Below are 16,380 nucleotides of genomic sequence, written 5' to 3'. Positions count from 1 at the left end.
GATGCCAGCACTCTGCTACAGTTTTATTCTCAGCTCCCTTTCTTTCTTTATGTTTTCTGAAGGGTTTTCACTAAGTTATCCAAGCTGTTCTTGAACTCACTATAGCCCAGGCAGGCCTTGAACTCACAGTCCTTCTGTCTTAGTCTTGTTGAGTAGCTGAGAAGATAATGCTTGTTCCACCAGGCCTGACAAATTGTGCTTTCGTCTATTATCGTTGTGATTAATCTAAGTGAGTTCTTCTCATTCCTAGACCGTATACTAATCCCTATTTTACCATGTACGTAACAGTTAGTTGGAGACTTTAAAACCAAATATTTAAACACACACAGGAAGTTGTATTAGAGATTGTTGGTACAGCTAGTGTGTGTGTGTTTGTGTGTGTGTGTGTGTGTGTGTGTGTGTGTGTGTGCGCGTGCATGTTTTTTTTTTTTTTGTTTTGTTTTTCTTCTCTTATCTTCCTAGGGTCCCTTTGTTTGACTTCTGATGATTGTTTACAAAGATGCAGGCTTTGAAGTAGACAGTTACACAGGACTATTAAAGAGAAGAGTAGAACAAGTATGCTTCTTTATAAGGAGGCATGTATCCTCCATCTTAGCCCTTGTCGTTCATACATTTTTCTTCCCTCTCACATGTCTGCATTGATTTTCTTGTTGCTGTTCTAATTTCCTATAGAAATTTGCTTTGTTCTTTGTCTCCCAAATTAGAAAGTAGTTCACATTACTCTATAAATATTGAACTGTCATAGTGCTGCCTGATGGTGTGTAGTGGGTACTTTTAAAATAATTTTTTGGATATAATTATTTAGTTGTATTATCTTATTCTGTTTTTTTTTTCTGTTTTGTGATAAAGGGCTTTGTGTGGCCTTCATATGGAGTTCCTGACCTTTTTAGGTAAATGCTCCTTTATAGATATGCCATTACCATTGCAAGGTTTGTAGTAGTAAGACTGATATATTTTCTGTTGTCTGGTCACAGTGAGATAACTAACTGTGAGGTAAAACTGTATAAATAGTCACAACAAAAATATCCTCTTTAAAAATAGAAATAAAGACATATACATCAGATATGGTTCATGATTACTGAGAACATCCTCAAGTCTGTCAGGTCTTGTAAATATGGTTTTTCAGATTGATTTTATTTTTTTACTCATGGAGGGAGAATGAAAAGAGTGATCTATTTTTGGCAGGGACTTAAGGGAATATCGGTGTAACTGTTAACCGGCACCTTTGTCACTTTCAATTTCTACCTGGCTTCTTGGCTTTTTTCCTCTTTCTTTCTTTCATTATTTTGGACATTCGAGTTTTCAAAGTGAAATTTTGAACAGTGACATCTCTAACCTTTTGGAATGAGTAGTGTGATGCCCCTGAAATTGGTTGAGTCACTTAATATTTTTCCCCACCTATCAAAGCTGAGGAGATCTGTACCTTTTGCCTTCTGCTTCCTGAGCCACTTTCCTGCTGGTAGTAATCTTCTATTGTGTGTGGCAAGTTTTTCCCCATTTTTGATATGAAACCTACCAGAATTTGATCCTTAAAGTCACTCAAGGTTAAAAGGCTTCAAGACTTCCACTTCTGTTTATGAAAGAGTAACTGATACATGACTGGTTACTTTTCGAGTCTTATCTCCCATAAAGAACTGGGAACCAGACAAAATATATGAAAAAAAAATTCTATTCTGACATCAAGCACCAAGCATACATGCTGAAATCTCTGAAAAGGAACAAATGAAAGAAATGAATGTTATAGGCATACTGACTTTGTTGGCAGGCAGTTTCAAGATCAGTGAGCTGTGATCTTGCTGAACTTAAGAGACAAGGAGGAGTAGATAGCAGGAATTTGTGGAAGAGATTATTAGAGATAGGAAACTATGGACAGAAATAACTCCAAAATTCTTTGTAGATGTAAATCTGTGCATGTGTCATCATATAGGACATCTGAGTTCCTATACCAGGAGCTAGGAAACACTAATTACCATGTGCATACAGTAGAGACTCTGAAGTCATAAGCCATCATAGGAGAGTTAAATTAATCCTAGAGTAAGGCTACTCTGATCTCAAATGAACAAAATAAAACCACACCTTGAAAATCGACTAACAATAATTTTACTGCATGCAAAACTTGAATACTCCCTAAGGGAATAGAGAAAAATCCAGATACTCAACAGTGTAATTATTAAAAGGTCTAGTATCCCCCTTCCCTGATTATTAGATCTTCTAAGAAACAGTGAAATATGAGCTATAACTAGGAGAAAGTTAGTCAACAGAAACAGAACCAAAGACAATGGCAATAAAATTAATAGAGGGAGATTTAAGCAACTCTGAAAGTACATTGGAGGATTAAATGGAATGCATAAATTACAAATAAAGAAATAGAAGACTATAGAGAACCAAAAGGAACTTCTGGAAGTGAAAAATGTACCATTGGAAATGAAAATTTACTGGATGAGATAAATAGCAAGGTAAACATGGAAAAAAGTACTGGTGAATTTGACTATGTAAGAGTGGAAATTGTCCAATCTCAGGCATAATGAGAATAGCCAAGTTGGGGAAGAGTCATTGAACTCTGAAGAACTATTAAAAGAGATTTATATGCCATGTAACTGGAGTCAAGGAAAGAGAATAAGCAGACAATAGTTGAAGTAATGACTATAAAATTTCCAAATATGTTGAACACTTTGGACCCCTCTCTCCATAGATCTAAGAAACTTAGTAACAGAAAATTTGAAGCAGAAAAACTACAAATAAGAGTATAGTAATTATAATCAACCTGTTAAAACCAGTGATTGCATTTTAAATGATGCTGGAGAAAAAAACATTAAGTGCAGAGAGGGTCATTTCCTTCTCATCAGAAACACTGATAGTCAGAAGATGATACACTGGCAACTTTCAAGTGCTTAAGGGGAGAAAAAGTACTTCTGATTATAAAATCCATAGGCAATGAAAGTGTCTTTAAAATGAAGAAGAAAAATAAATGCAGGTGAAATACATGGTTTGAGGTGAAGATGGAAAGAACAAACTCTATTACACCCCAACTGTAAGACATTCCTGGCATTCTTCTGACAGAAGCATCGTAATATTGGATGAGGGCAGAGACAGGTAGGACCTTGGGCTGGGGGGACCAAAGCTGTGAGCTCCAGATTCGATGATACACAGTTTCAGTCTCTAAACAACAGAGAAGCAGGCACCCATACTTCTCACATGTATATGCAAGCAGTACATACACATACATGCACGCACAAATATAGATATTGTCATTGTAAATGTAACCATATAATACTTAAATAAAAGTAATGCAATCACTGCTATTGCAAAAAATGCAAGACCTAATGTACACTATAGATAAGAGCTAACTTTAAGAATAAACACTAGTTAAAAGCATGAATATGGAGAAATGTTTGAACAATAACCATGAGGAAGCCAGAATGCCCATATTAATATAAAATGAAGTAGTCTTTAGGAAGAGTGGCATTACCAAGACTAAGGCTAGCTATTTAATAATGATAAATAATCAATTCACCAAAAAAAAATCAATGACTGGAAATATGTCCCTAACAGAACTTGAAAAATACATGGAAAATAAACATTCTGATAAGATAAATAGACAAAGCTATCATCAGAATTGGATATTTTAACTATCTTAATGTGGTTCTTGATAGAACCAGAACTAGTAAATAAAATTTCATTGAGGAGATAGAAGGCGGATAGCACAACCAGCTGAATCTAATTGACATTTATAAAGTTTTGGACACAACACTACCACAATCCATTTTCTTCTCCAATTCATGTTATATTCACGGTTATCCATAAAATATACTTTTCAGCATACTTAGCAAGGAACTCATATAATGTATGTTCTTGAAAAAATGAAATTAAAGGCAACAAAAGGATATCTGATAACTGGAAATTCCAAAGATATTGGGCTGTTATATAGTATTTTTGTTTGTTGTGATTATTGTTATTTTGAGACAGTCTTAAGTATAATCCAGGCCAGCCTAGAATTTACTATGTAACCAAAGCTGGCCTTGAACTTAACAATGATTCTCCTGGTTATCTTCTCATGTGCTGGGATTACAATCCTGAGCTGCCATGCCTGGCTTTTAGTATACGTCTAAAAAGATAATGAGCCAAATCATAAGAGGAGATATTTAGATATAATAATGAAAATACATATGCAAATTTGAGATGCATGTACCACAGTGCTTGAACAGAAATAACTTCAAAAGAAGAACCTCAATTCAACACCATTCTACTTTAAGCAACTAGGCAGATCCCTCCATGTAAATGAGAGAAATGAAGAAAAGTAAGGATTAGTAAATTGAAAATAAGCAATACAAGAAAAATGCAAAGCACATGTCAGCTCCTAGTAAGAGCAATAAACTTGCTGAGCTTATAGCTAGACTTACAAAGATGAAAAGGGAAAGAGACGTGCCTGCAAATACTCAGTGTTGGAGACAATGTAATAGATCCTGCTACAACTCTTGGAGTCACAGAAAAAATAAACTATTCTGAATATTAGGCTGGGGATTTCTATGATGTAGATAAATGAAAATATCTCTTGAAAGGCACAGTTGACTAAAATGAACTCAGAAAGAGCTAAGAGATCTGAAGAGCTTAACAAATCTGTCAAAGAAATTAACTAATTAAGAATCATTTTACCATTAAAATTCTAGCTTTTGATATATTTAATGGTAAATCCCATGTTTAAAGAACAAATAAGCTAAATTCAAAATATAGAGGGCAATAGAACACTTCTTAGTTCATGCCACAGGCAGATGAGATTGGGACCCGTTGTTGAGAATGGGCGGGAGCCATGGAGAGTAGTGTAGAAATTGCTCAGAAATTTTAATTCAGAACTGCCACAGTGCTCCAACAGTCCATGTTTAAGTACATATTGAAAACGGGAGCTTAGGGTTATCGCCGATCTAGTATGCACTGTGTCATTATTCACAATAGCCAAGGTATGGAAATAACTCATAATAATCAATCAGTCAGTAAAGGAATTGTTATACCTCTCGTAAAATGGGAAAATCCTGGTACTTGCAACAATGTGGATTAATCTAAAGACTATTTTGCTAAGTAAAATTAAAGCAGCCACAGGAGAACAAATACTGCATGATTACAAATACCGTGGTGATGTTTATGTGAGAAATGTGTAATAGCGATTACTAAAGCTTAAGGTAGTGCTGGAGGACTGTTCATTGTCAGGTTAGGTTATAGTTACACTTGACTAAAGCTGTAGAAATCTCTTATGTGACATAGTCCTATAGTTAATATAGTATGGTTATATCAAAATCCATGAAGGTAATATCATGTTAAGTATCCCTAGTGTAAAACAAAAGGATGCAATTTTGGGTGAGCTGACAGATATGTCTTTTACCTTGATACTGAGGATAGTATCATAGTTGTATCATGTACAAACTCATTAAATTGTATATAATACATTTAGTTAACTAAAGCTGTTAAAACTTGAAGAGAAATAGTATCAGTGTTGTTATTTGTAATAGTCCCGAACAGGAGGCCACTTGCATATCTCTCACCAAACTGGAAGCAACCTACATATCTATCACCAAACTAGAGGCAAACTATATAGCTACCAACAGTTTACTGCATAACTTTTTTGCTGTATTGAATGAATAATGGAATGCTAAGCAATAGTAATGATCATCCAAGATATTTCAATATCCAGAGCACTGTTGCTAGGTACAAGAATGCTGACACAATGGATGCTAGATGGAATGATCCTATTTATATGGAAGAGAAGGCAAGACTGTAGTGATAGAAAATGGATTGGTGTTCACCACAGTTTGTAGAATTTTAAATTTTATTGTTGTTTTTTGTATAAAAGTTACATTTAGATAAAAATGTTTAAGAAGCAGTTTGGAAGAATAATATCAATGTTATCTTCAAAACTACTACAGGCCAAGCCAAGTGTAGCTCAGTGGTAGAGTGCTTGCCTAATTTGTGTGAGGGCTTGGGTTCAATCCTCAGCACCACACCTGCACACATTCTCATACACACAGAGACACACAAAACACTCTTATATATTCATGGTAGAGGTTCTCGGAAGTTTCAGCTGTTTTCTGAAAGGGAAAAGAAAGAATGAGGGAGAGGAAAACTAGATTGTCAGTTGTATCCTTGGTCCTTGGAGTCTGATTTTTCTGCTTAAAGGTATGTCTTTCTAGCTCCTTTCTCTCATAGGAGCATATAGTCCAAAGAAGGACCTTAAAATCAAGAGTCAGGCTTGCTAACTAAATGCAGAAAGCACGTGAAAAACAAATCCATCACTTTTATTGTGGTCTTACTTATTAGTCTGACACATTCCATCAGATCTCCATGGAATGAGAAAGAAGATAAAATCTAGAAGGAAGAAGCTAAAATGATTTTCCAGCTCATTTTACATTAGTGCTTAAATTAGTCAGCATGCTTATTTCCTATCTCCTCCATTCCTCCTCAGTGGGCTCCACAGCAAAGGCAAGATGGTACAGGCTAGCTCATTAACTGAGAAGCCAGAGCATAGGTACAAAATCTAGTTCCCTGCCTGCTTCTGTTGTTTTCTTTAAAGAATTGTGATTTCCCTGGTTACACTACATACTCAGTCACAGGAAATACCAAAGCAAAGCCCCCTAAAAATCTCTAATGGTAGAAAAAGTAAGAGGAGACTGTACCCACTAATTGTGTCTATTACTATTCATTCTAAAACTTCTGGACCTAATTTTGTTTTCTTAATTTTGTTCATGCCAAGGAATCTTCAGATGTCAACAATCAAGTCCCTTTTTGCTCAGTCTGTTTCATATTAAAATAACCCTTTTCATAGGAAAAGCTGAATTGCAAGGTTTAGAGCTATTTGAGAAAAATGATTTTGGAATAGGAAATTCAAATGGAAATTGTTTCAGTTTTGAAATTTGTAGTAAATTGTCACCTAAAATTAGTGAGTTAGATACTCAAGTAATAAAAATGTGTGGTGTGGGGTTGGGGATTTAGCTCAGTGGTAAAGCGCTTCGGTCCCCAACTCCGAAAAAAAAGAAAAGAAAAAAAATGTGTGGTGTATTTCTCTTGTTGGGGAAGAAACCATAGCTAGTGCATTTTTAGAAAGTTGCCATGTATTAAATTCAGTGCCCACTGCAGCATAAATTAGAAAAAGAAAATGTGTACGGATATGTTATTTTATTTTATTTTTTTTTTTTTGGTTCTTTTTTTTTTTTTTCGGAGCTGGGGACCGAACCCAGGGCCTTGCGCTTCCTAGGTAAGCGCTCTACCACTGAGCTAAATCCCCAGCCCCTTTATAATCATTCTTATCTAAATTGGATTGTAATAAAAAGTAAGACAGCCTGTCGACCTGAAACTGAATTTTAAAGAAGTTTGCTGAAAATGGTTGATTTAGTCTTGCTAAAGGAAAGAAGTGGTTCCTTCAGTTCGAAAATTGGCAGAATCATGGTAATCTCCTAAAGTACACTTCTGATTGGGGCAACTGCGTATCAGTGGTGATTAATCTGGATTTATAAAGAGGATTCAGCTTTCCTAATCCCCAGACTTGACTTCTCTCCTTCCTCCGCCATTTACCAACTAAATTAGAAATAAAAATGGGAGAGACACATATAATGCTGCTATTATTTCCTTTCTCTTACTACCAAACCAAAAAAGTATTAGAATGTGGTAATTCTTGATTTTCAAAATTTAGATATTTATGATCTTCTGTACTGTCTGATCTTATTGTCTTAGTTTCCCAGGAACCATGAGGTACAGGCTACATACAGAGATTGAAGGGAGGGCTATGGTATAAAGCCATGGTGGGTTTTTTGGGTTTTAATTAGGATATTTTCACTTATAATAAAAAAATGGTATGGATGAAAAAGTGTCCAATGCATTTAACCTTCCCTTCCCTCCCTTGACTTCTCCAGTTTAGCCTATTTTCCCCTCATTTCCAATCAACCTGAGATTCAGATTATCAAGAGCTTAAACATTAATCATTTTATAACATAAATTGTATAATTAGATGATGAGATCCCATACAGAGATAAATAATCACTAAATAAAGGCAGTAGGATTTTTCATTTGGAGAACAGTTTGTAGAGAATAAGACAGAAGACCTGCATTTCACAAAGGCTGCCAAATAACAGGACAGCGTGCAATGAGAAGGAAGGGAGGAGGCTATAAAGGTTGTTGGTAATAGAGGATAGGTTTTGATGTGGGTTTCCAATAGGAACAGTGTAAGAACTTGTAAATTGGTGCTGGTCTTTCTAGATTAGTGCTTTTCAACCCTTGGGGGTTAAATGACCCTTTTTATAGGGATCCTTAAGACCATCAGAAAACATAGATATTTAAATTATGATTCCTAACAATAGCAAAATTACACCTATGTAGTAGCAATGAAAATAATTTTATGGTGGGGGTCACCACCACATGAAGAACTATATTAGAGGCTGCAGCATTAGAGAAAGAACCACTGTGTCAACCTCTGATACACTTCTACTGCTCCCATCGTCTTTCCAGCTAGTGTGTGCACTCCTGAGTGGAGGAGGGCGAGGAGAAGGAGGAGGAACAGGAAGAATGGGAAGAGACTAGTCTTCCTGCTTATCTATATTGTTAGCTGTTTGCTATCTATGCATAGGCTTCCTATTCTGTGGTAATGACCACGACAGCTATACTTACTAGCCTGAAGATGCCGCCTCCATATGCTCACAGGAAATGGCATATGTGAGGACCCAGTAGCTTTCTATAAGTCCTGAAGAGAGCTCTCTCCAAGAACTGAACTATAACATGGATCATGGGATTTGTAGCTCCTAAAATGTAAGAAAAGTTTCTTTAAGCAATTATGGATAATTATTAATATGATAGTTATTGTTGTAGCCCTGCTGACTAATTCAGGATGGAATGATATTGGACATATTTTGTATTTATGAAACCTGCAATTTATACAGCTTGGAAAGGAAACATACAACTTCTTTTCAATGAAGAAAGAAGAGAAATGTCTTCACTTGGTGGTGGAAAGAAGGCACCATCATTTTTGTTTTTTACTTAAGCTTCCTAGATCCCAGCATGTAATTACATGGTGTGAGGAATATAATTGGATTTTTGAACTAAGAAACAAACCAAGATACAAGGCTACTCTCTTTTCCCTTTTATCTACCTTTCAAATAAATCATCTTGCTGAGTGCCCATAGCAAAATATAGGTATGGTTTATATTATTGTGTTAATGTTGTTATCTGAAAGCTTCATTCAAAATGAGAAGTGAGAGCTCGCCATGAAGTGCGTTTTTTTAAACTTCTCATTTTATGTTGTTGTGGAAGGTGGAAGGAGAGGTGGGCCTTGAGCTACACTATTGTTAAGTAAATACATCTGTTTCTTTGTAGTATGTAATTGTACTCCAGCCTACAAACACATTTCTAATGTTTTGTGGCTTAAATCAATAGACTGGCTCAGAAGAGGACATTGGAAGTGGCATGAATTTGTACTGGGAGAATCCTGTACAGATAACTATTGTTCTTTGTGTCATTATTGTTCCGTAACAGCTACGTTTTGGAGAGCTACTTTTGATCTGTCAGTAACCGGCTGCCAGTTGGCAGAGAGGATCCACCTAGATTAGGTAGTGCCTTCCTGTTTCTATGTATGGCCTTTACTTTCCTCCAGAGACTTCTCAGAACGTACTGGTACAGAATGTTCAGAAGTAGGATAATTCCTTTAAAGCTACATGTGGTTACCCTCAGAAAAATAATTCCATTAATATTTCAACTTAGTTTGATCCTTTTTGTAGTTTGTAGTTTGTAGTATTTTTTTTTCAATGTATGTAGGTGGCCTTAAACCATATGGCAAAAGCGTTTTCCAAAAACAGTCAATCCTTGTCTTACTATGAACTATTTTCCATATTTCCTGGATATTTGAATAGCTCCTCTCAGCAGACTCCAAACCCCCTTTTCCCTTTGATCTGATTCGCTTATGCTGATGGCTTAGTTTACATACGTTGGCAAGCTTATACATGTTTTAATACCATAGTTAAGAATGAGATTACCTATTCCTTTCCTGTGTTTGAAGTGAAAATATGTTGCTACTATTTTTAGATAATATGCATTGAATGTTTGTGCAGCCATTGCCCTGTACAGAGTCATCATTATTCATATGATGCTGTATTTTGGGCTCAGTTATTTGTTTTGTATCAGTCTACTTGAAACTGCTCAACTGCCTAGATTCTTTCTTTCCATTAAATGATGCTTTTAGATGCTTTATTTTTAAGCCTATGAACACTTTTTTTTGAGATAAAAGATGCTGGATGCGCATTTGTAAATGAAAAATCAGAGACCCAAACATTTAAGGAAAACCTTTATTCTGTCTACTAAAAGTCTGAATTCTTAATTCTTCAAACATTTGTCTTAAACTTAGTAGGGTGTTGTTCCCTCCGCTTCCTGACAGCTGCTTTACCACAGTCTTAGCTCCCAAAGTGGATCTTGCCTAGGGCAGGTAAGGAATAGGAAATAACAGATAATTTGCTTGTTATGTGGACTCTTAACAACACATATTCAATAATGTCAAAAATTCAAAGAATGTTAAATCTGGAAGAGCCCACAGCAAGTTATAAAGGCTGTTGTCAGACTTCAGTCCTCTGTGCAGTCTTACACCCCCATGCCCCAAGTTATTGGGAAGTGCTGTTGCTTCCTAGGCTGCTTTGCAGAAATGTAATCCTGGAGCATCCTTAGCCATGTATTAACAATTCCCAAAGAATGACCATAGCATTATAAGAAAACATGTAATTTCCCCTACTATGTGGTTGAATTCCTTCTAACATATTTCATAGTTCAATATAATGTTCAGCATGTGTAGTTCTATTTATCCTGTATATTTTAAGTATTATTGGAGAAGATGTGATTTTGTTATTAGAAGAATGACATGTACGTATTCTAGTGGGGTAAATCATTAAAGGTATAGCACTTTTAAGTGGCTTCCATTTCAAACGTTTTGGTAAGAAATGAATTCACTCCTACTTTTATGTTTCTTAATTAACTGGTGATGAAAACATACAATTGAGGTAGGTCTGTGTTATTGAAAAATCATCAGGTACTTTGAAAGCATAGCTTTATATAGACCACAGGATGACTTTATTCAATATTCTGCAGCTGTCAACACTGTCAGAGGACCTGTCTTATGTAGGGATGTTGTCTAGTCAATGCAATGAGAGAGAGTATTGACCATCTTGCTGCCCATACCAGTGTTTGCGGAGGTGGACTACACCAAGATGAAAAATGGAAAAATAAAGAGCTTAAATTTATCTATATTTAGCACATAGGAGCTAGAAAGCAGAAAAGGTGGGCTCTCCTTTCTGTTTTTCCTTTACTACCTTTAGTGTAGGTCACACCCACTGCCTGAATGTCACCTTTGCCTTGATACTGCTGTCATAGATTTCAGTGCTATTGAACATTGAGTTCATGGAGGAAGGACCTTTTCATAATATGTTCTGGTTTGTCTGCTGTGCTTGTTTGGAACCCAGTCTGCCATTGTGCCTGTCAGAACTTGCCATAATTTAAATGTTTGAGGTGGATGATTAAACTGTTTTAATGTACTATGTTATCTCCCAAGAACTTTTTTTTGACCTTTTTATTGATTCTTTGTGAATTTTACACCATGTACCTCAGTCCTCTGTCTCCCTATCCCTTCATATCAGCCCTCCACCCTTGCAATCCCAACGAAAGAAAAGAAAACAAAAAAAGAAAAACAGGCAAAAATCTGGTCATGGAAGCTACAGTGTGTCACAGTGTATCCCACAATATACCCTTTTGTCTGTACATCTTCACTTGCAAATGTCCATTGCAGTGAGTCACTGGTCTGGTTCAAGGCCTCTGGCTTCTGCTTCACTATCAATACTGGATCCTCAATGGGACTCCTCTCAGATATCCTGTTGTTACCCTGTGTCATGGAGATCCTGCAGCTTTTCTTTTTCTTTTTCTTTTTCTCTTTTTGTTTGTAATTTTCAAGACAGGGTTTCTCTATGCACCCTTGGCTGTCCTGGAACTCATTCTGTAGAGCAGGCTGGCCTTGAACTCACAGCTATCTGTGTGCCTCTGCCTCCCCAGTGCTAGAATTAAAGACGTTGTCACTAGGGAATAATGAGAAATACATATAATATGGTATATCACCCTAAATTTAAACATTTTATAAAGTAGAAGTAAGTTATACCACTATTATTATGAATATTCATAGTAATACAGGCCATGTTACATGTGATTATTTATATTTTTGCAAAATGTCCCAAAACATAAAGATTACATAAACTTATTTCTAATTAGAACATAATTGTTCAGACCGAATCATTAATTGAGGCTATTATTGGTTTGCTGCAGAACCCAAGTGTCTACCATATTCAACTCCATTTTGTGTACCACATATTATATAAAACCTTTTGTGTAAAAATAAAAATTTCTGGTTTAAGGGTATTTGCTGGTTAATGTTTGCAGCCACACATCACCTATCTGAACCATCCTTATTTTACTCTAGCAAACTTAAAGACCTGTCAGATCTGATCAAATGTATTTCTATCCCTTTAGCTTAATTGATGGCATTTGGGGCTTAGTTTATAGTGTGTTCTTTTCATCTGCCTTGCGTTAGTAAGCTGTGACGGTGTTTGTCTCTGTGCTGGCTTCCTATAAACCAGTGGCTGCCTTCTCATCTTTCCTGAGGAAAGGTGTTTGTTGAAGTTGTTGATTACCTTCTCCCAGTTTTCTAGATGGGCCAGTGATCCTAGACTGAAACAGAGAATCCTGTAGACACCTCTGCTGATTTAAGGCTCTGGATTCAACATTGCCAAGTTTGAGTGTTTATTTTACCATATTTGGTCTGTAAACAGTAAATTAATATCAGTCTACAGGAATTGTTGATGAAGATTAACATATAGGCCTTGTAAAAACATTAATTTTGGTGTCTAATGTGCAGAAAAGACTCGACATCAACCTGGAGATCCTTCAGAGCTTGTCTTCTGGTCTTTATGTCTTAGGTTCTGAACCCAGCATATGGGAAAGGCTCAGTAAATGTCTTGTTGAATTGAATGGTTTACCCTATTTTATGTTCTGTTACAGCCCACTGTTTGTAACGTGGAAGATTGGTCGAGACAAAAGACTGCGTGGATGCATAGGTACCTTTTCTGCCATGAATTTGCATTCAGGACTCAGGGAGTACACACTTACCAGGTGAAGACCAATTTCTGTTTCATTTATTTCTACTTACAAAATAATCTTATGCTACTTGAATGTGATCTTTTAATTTCTTTTCATTTATTAAGTTGTAAACATTACTCTCTCATTTCTTGTTCGGTTTATCCTGTTTAGTGTACCTTCTCTTAAAGTATTATTGCTCTGTATCATTATGTAAAATGCTATGGTGACACTTAACTTGTCATCTATTTTTAAAGTGACCTTTTCTTCTTCCAGTGGGCAGCTTATTATGTATAACTTGAAAATGAGTGACTAAATGTCCATGAGTTACCGAAAGTATGAATTCTACTTTAACAGCCTCGATTTGTTCCCCTTTAAGACCTGTTAAAAATAGTTGTTGGGTTTTTCCCCGTCATTTTACACATTTTGCTACACTTTTATGCACTTTAAAACTTTAAAAGAAATCTGGGAAGAAAGCGATGTCACAGCTGGACGGCATAGTCATTCCCATTTCACCCTCAGCTTGCTTATTTGGTTTCCTCTGACACAATGGGAAAGTAACAAGTGCCTCACTACACTTTCTAAGACTTTGCCTTCAATTTCTCAACTACCAGAAAGCTATCTAACATGCCATCTGATTTTGATAAATACAACTTTTAGCAATTTATGTTCCAGAATTATTTCAGAGAAGAAGAAAATGTCTTAATAATAAGCTATTAGTAAAGGTATTTCCTGTTTTTGTCCATGTTTTAGTGTAGCTACGGACAAATAGTTGTAATGCATACAGTATTGGTATAATAACAGATGGGTCCTTGCTAACTATTGGTACGTGGGGAAAGTTGCATGACTTCCATAGGTAAAGTGATAATGTTAGTATTTTCTTCTATATACTCAACATCAGTGCTAGGAAGATGTTAGGAGAATGAAATAATCAATTACTATTTTGCTACGAGAGTGAATTTTCTTATCTTACTGTAGAGTTGTGTAAATTCAGACTTATAAAACCAGTATGAAAAACTGTATGTTTACAGTTCTCACATTTTAAGGTATGCAGTAGATAGCTGCAAGGTTTTCTTGGCCCCTGGTCAGTCACAAGAAAAAAGGTAGAACAGTTTAGAGGACATACATATTGTCTCTTCCCAGCTATTAGAAACCGTGCGTTTAAACTTGATTAAACAGCACAAAGCTTTTGAGAGGTTAAATGTCTCTATCTCTGTATCTGTCTGTCTTCTGGAAAGAACTCGGGTTCACTGAAGAGAACAAATGCAATGCATGGGATGTTTTTAAAAATGAAATTAGACAGAGTCATTTGACGAGTTAATCAAATTCTTTAAGTGACTACTCTTTGAGGAAACAGATACATATGAAATCACATGTTTATTACATATAATGCATAATTTATTGTACATTTCCAAAAACACTTGTTATGAGGAATACTGGCTCCTTGATGTTGCCTGCGAAAGAGTTCTTTGGCCAAGTAAACTTCGGAAAGATTAATACCAGGTGACAAATATAAAAAGCTCTCCTTCATTGCACAAGTTTCAGGCCCTTGTGTGTAAATATCGTTCTAAATCTAGAAAACTGTATAAGACAGCATTTTTGTACTCCTGTTTATCTGTCTGCAGACCCTCTTTGTCCTTCTTGTTCAATGTCTTGTGCCACCAGGATTCCAAGGAACATAACTTTGTAAACTCAAGCCTGTTAAGAAATTTTACAACTGTAAAACTTTGTGCTTACATACACACAATTTATAGTGCAGTGCTTCTTGGTGCTTTCAAGTGAAATTGTGGAAACAATTCCATTATGAAATATTCCATACTGTACAAATCTTTGGTGGCAGTGGTAACTGGTAACAACTTGCTTTTGTTTAGAGAAATCATTTTGCCTAGGAGGTGAGAATATCCAACACTATTTTTGAACTAGTGGGGATTTTTTTTCCCCCAAGAATAATGTGAACTGAGTGATTTTTTTTTCACACAATTGAAATTGGCCTGTATTTGTGTATTTGCGTACTTTTTAACTCTCATCGCATTGTGCTCTGCGCCTGGGAACTTCCTGGTTACTTTTTAACCTTTTCCTTGTATTTCTATACAGCTTCCTTAAATTATATACAGTACATTAAAAAGGAATGTGCACTCACACACACACATATATACTTATTTGTGTTTTATACACACCCACATATGCTTCCTGTTTGCTTCTCATGTTTGTGTCAGTACAATATAACTTACATACAAATTCTGATATTTAGAAGAGGTAAACAAGAAACAAGATTTTAAGAAATCTTAAAAATTTAATTAGTATTTTAATTCATTTTAGAACCACAAGCTGTATGGTCATTTTTTAAAGAAGTTTTAATGAAATAATGCTTTTCAGCAAGCAGAGCAAGAGAATCAAACAGTTCTCAGTGATAGTTTAAAAATATGAACATCTAGTTATTGATGACCTTGATCAGGAATTAGGTAGACATTCCATTTTCCATAATGCTACACACACCCATCCTTACTTTGGCAAAATATTAGTAAAATTACATTTCATCATTTTATAATGTATACTTCGCAATCTTAACTACATTCATTCCCACAGCTTATCTCAAGAACTGTTTAATCCTCACAGATTGGAAGTCTTACCCCTTTAAATGCTCATTCCATCCTTTCCTCAGCCCCAACAACCACGTCTCTACCTTTTGTCTCTATGAATTGAGCGCTCCAGGTCCCCATTTGTTATCATATGACTGGCTTATTTCACTAAGCATAATGTCTTCAAGGTTTATTCATGTGCTACTATATGTCAGTTTCTTTCTCTTTTAAGGCTGAATAATAATCCTGTTCAAGTGTTGATATCTATGAAGTTTTGTGTATCCATTTGTTCATCTGTGGACTCTTTGTCATGTCTACCTTTGGGTTATTATGAATATGCTACAGTGAAAATGGGTCTTCAAATGCCTGAATACTCCCTATAAAATAGTTATCTTGCATAACAATCACACAGCTCGTTTAAAGTCTCTTAATCTTTTAAAATATTTCCTCAGATTTACCAGGTCTTTTTGAAATGAAATATCTATCCTGGATTAAGTTTTGATTCATGAAGTTTTTAATTGAAATTTTGTCATTGTCAGTGTTTGCTTAATTGAATTTTTGATTTATTTTAGATTGAAAGAAGACTTTATAAATTGTCTGATGATGTTCTCCCAATTATAAAAACACATAATTAGAGAGTATAAGAACTTTGTGGTAATTAGAAGAATGA

The 16,380-nt window shown here is 35.6% G+C and overlaps 1 protein-coding gene across 1 annotated transcript in view; it reads left to right on the top strand.

Moving 5' to 3' along the window:
- Ammecr1 (AMMECR nuclear protein 1) overlaps positions 1-16,380 on the top strand; it is a 105,308-nt gene that overhangs the window by 36,455 nt on the left and 52,473 nt on the right. The window contains 1 exon segment of the mRNA NM_001427680.1: positions 13,057-13,167. Within this exon segment, the coding sequence (NP_001414609.1) occupies positions 13,057-13,167 (111 nt within the window).

The sequence above is a fragment of the Rattus norvegicus genome, chromosome X (genome assembly GCF_036323735.1).
Source record: "Rattus norvegicus strain BN/NHsdMcwi chromosome X, GRCr8, whole genome shotgun sequence".
In the NCBI taxonomy this organism is placed as follows: Eukaryota; Metazoa; Chordata; class Mammalia; order Rodentia; family Muridae; genus Rattus; species Rattus norvegicus.
This window is presented reverse-complemented; position numbering and strand designations above follow the sequence as displayed.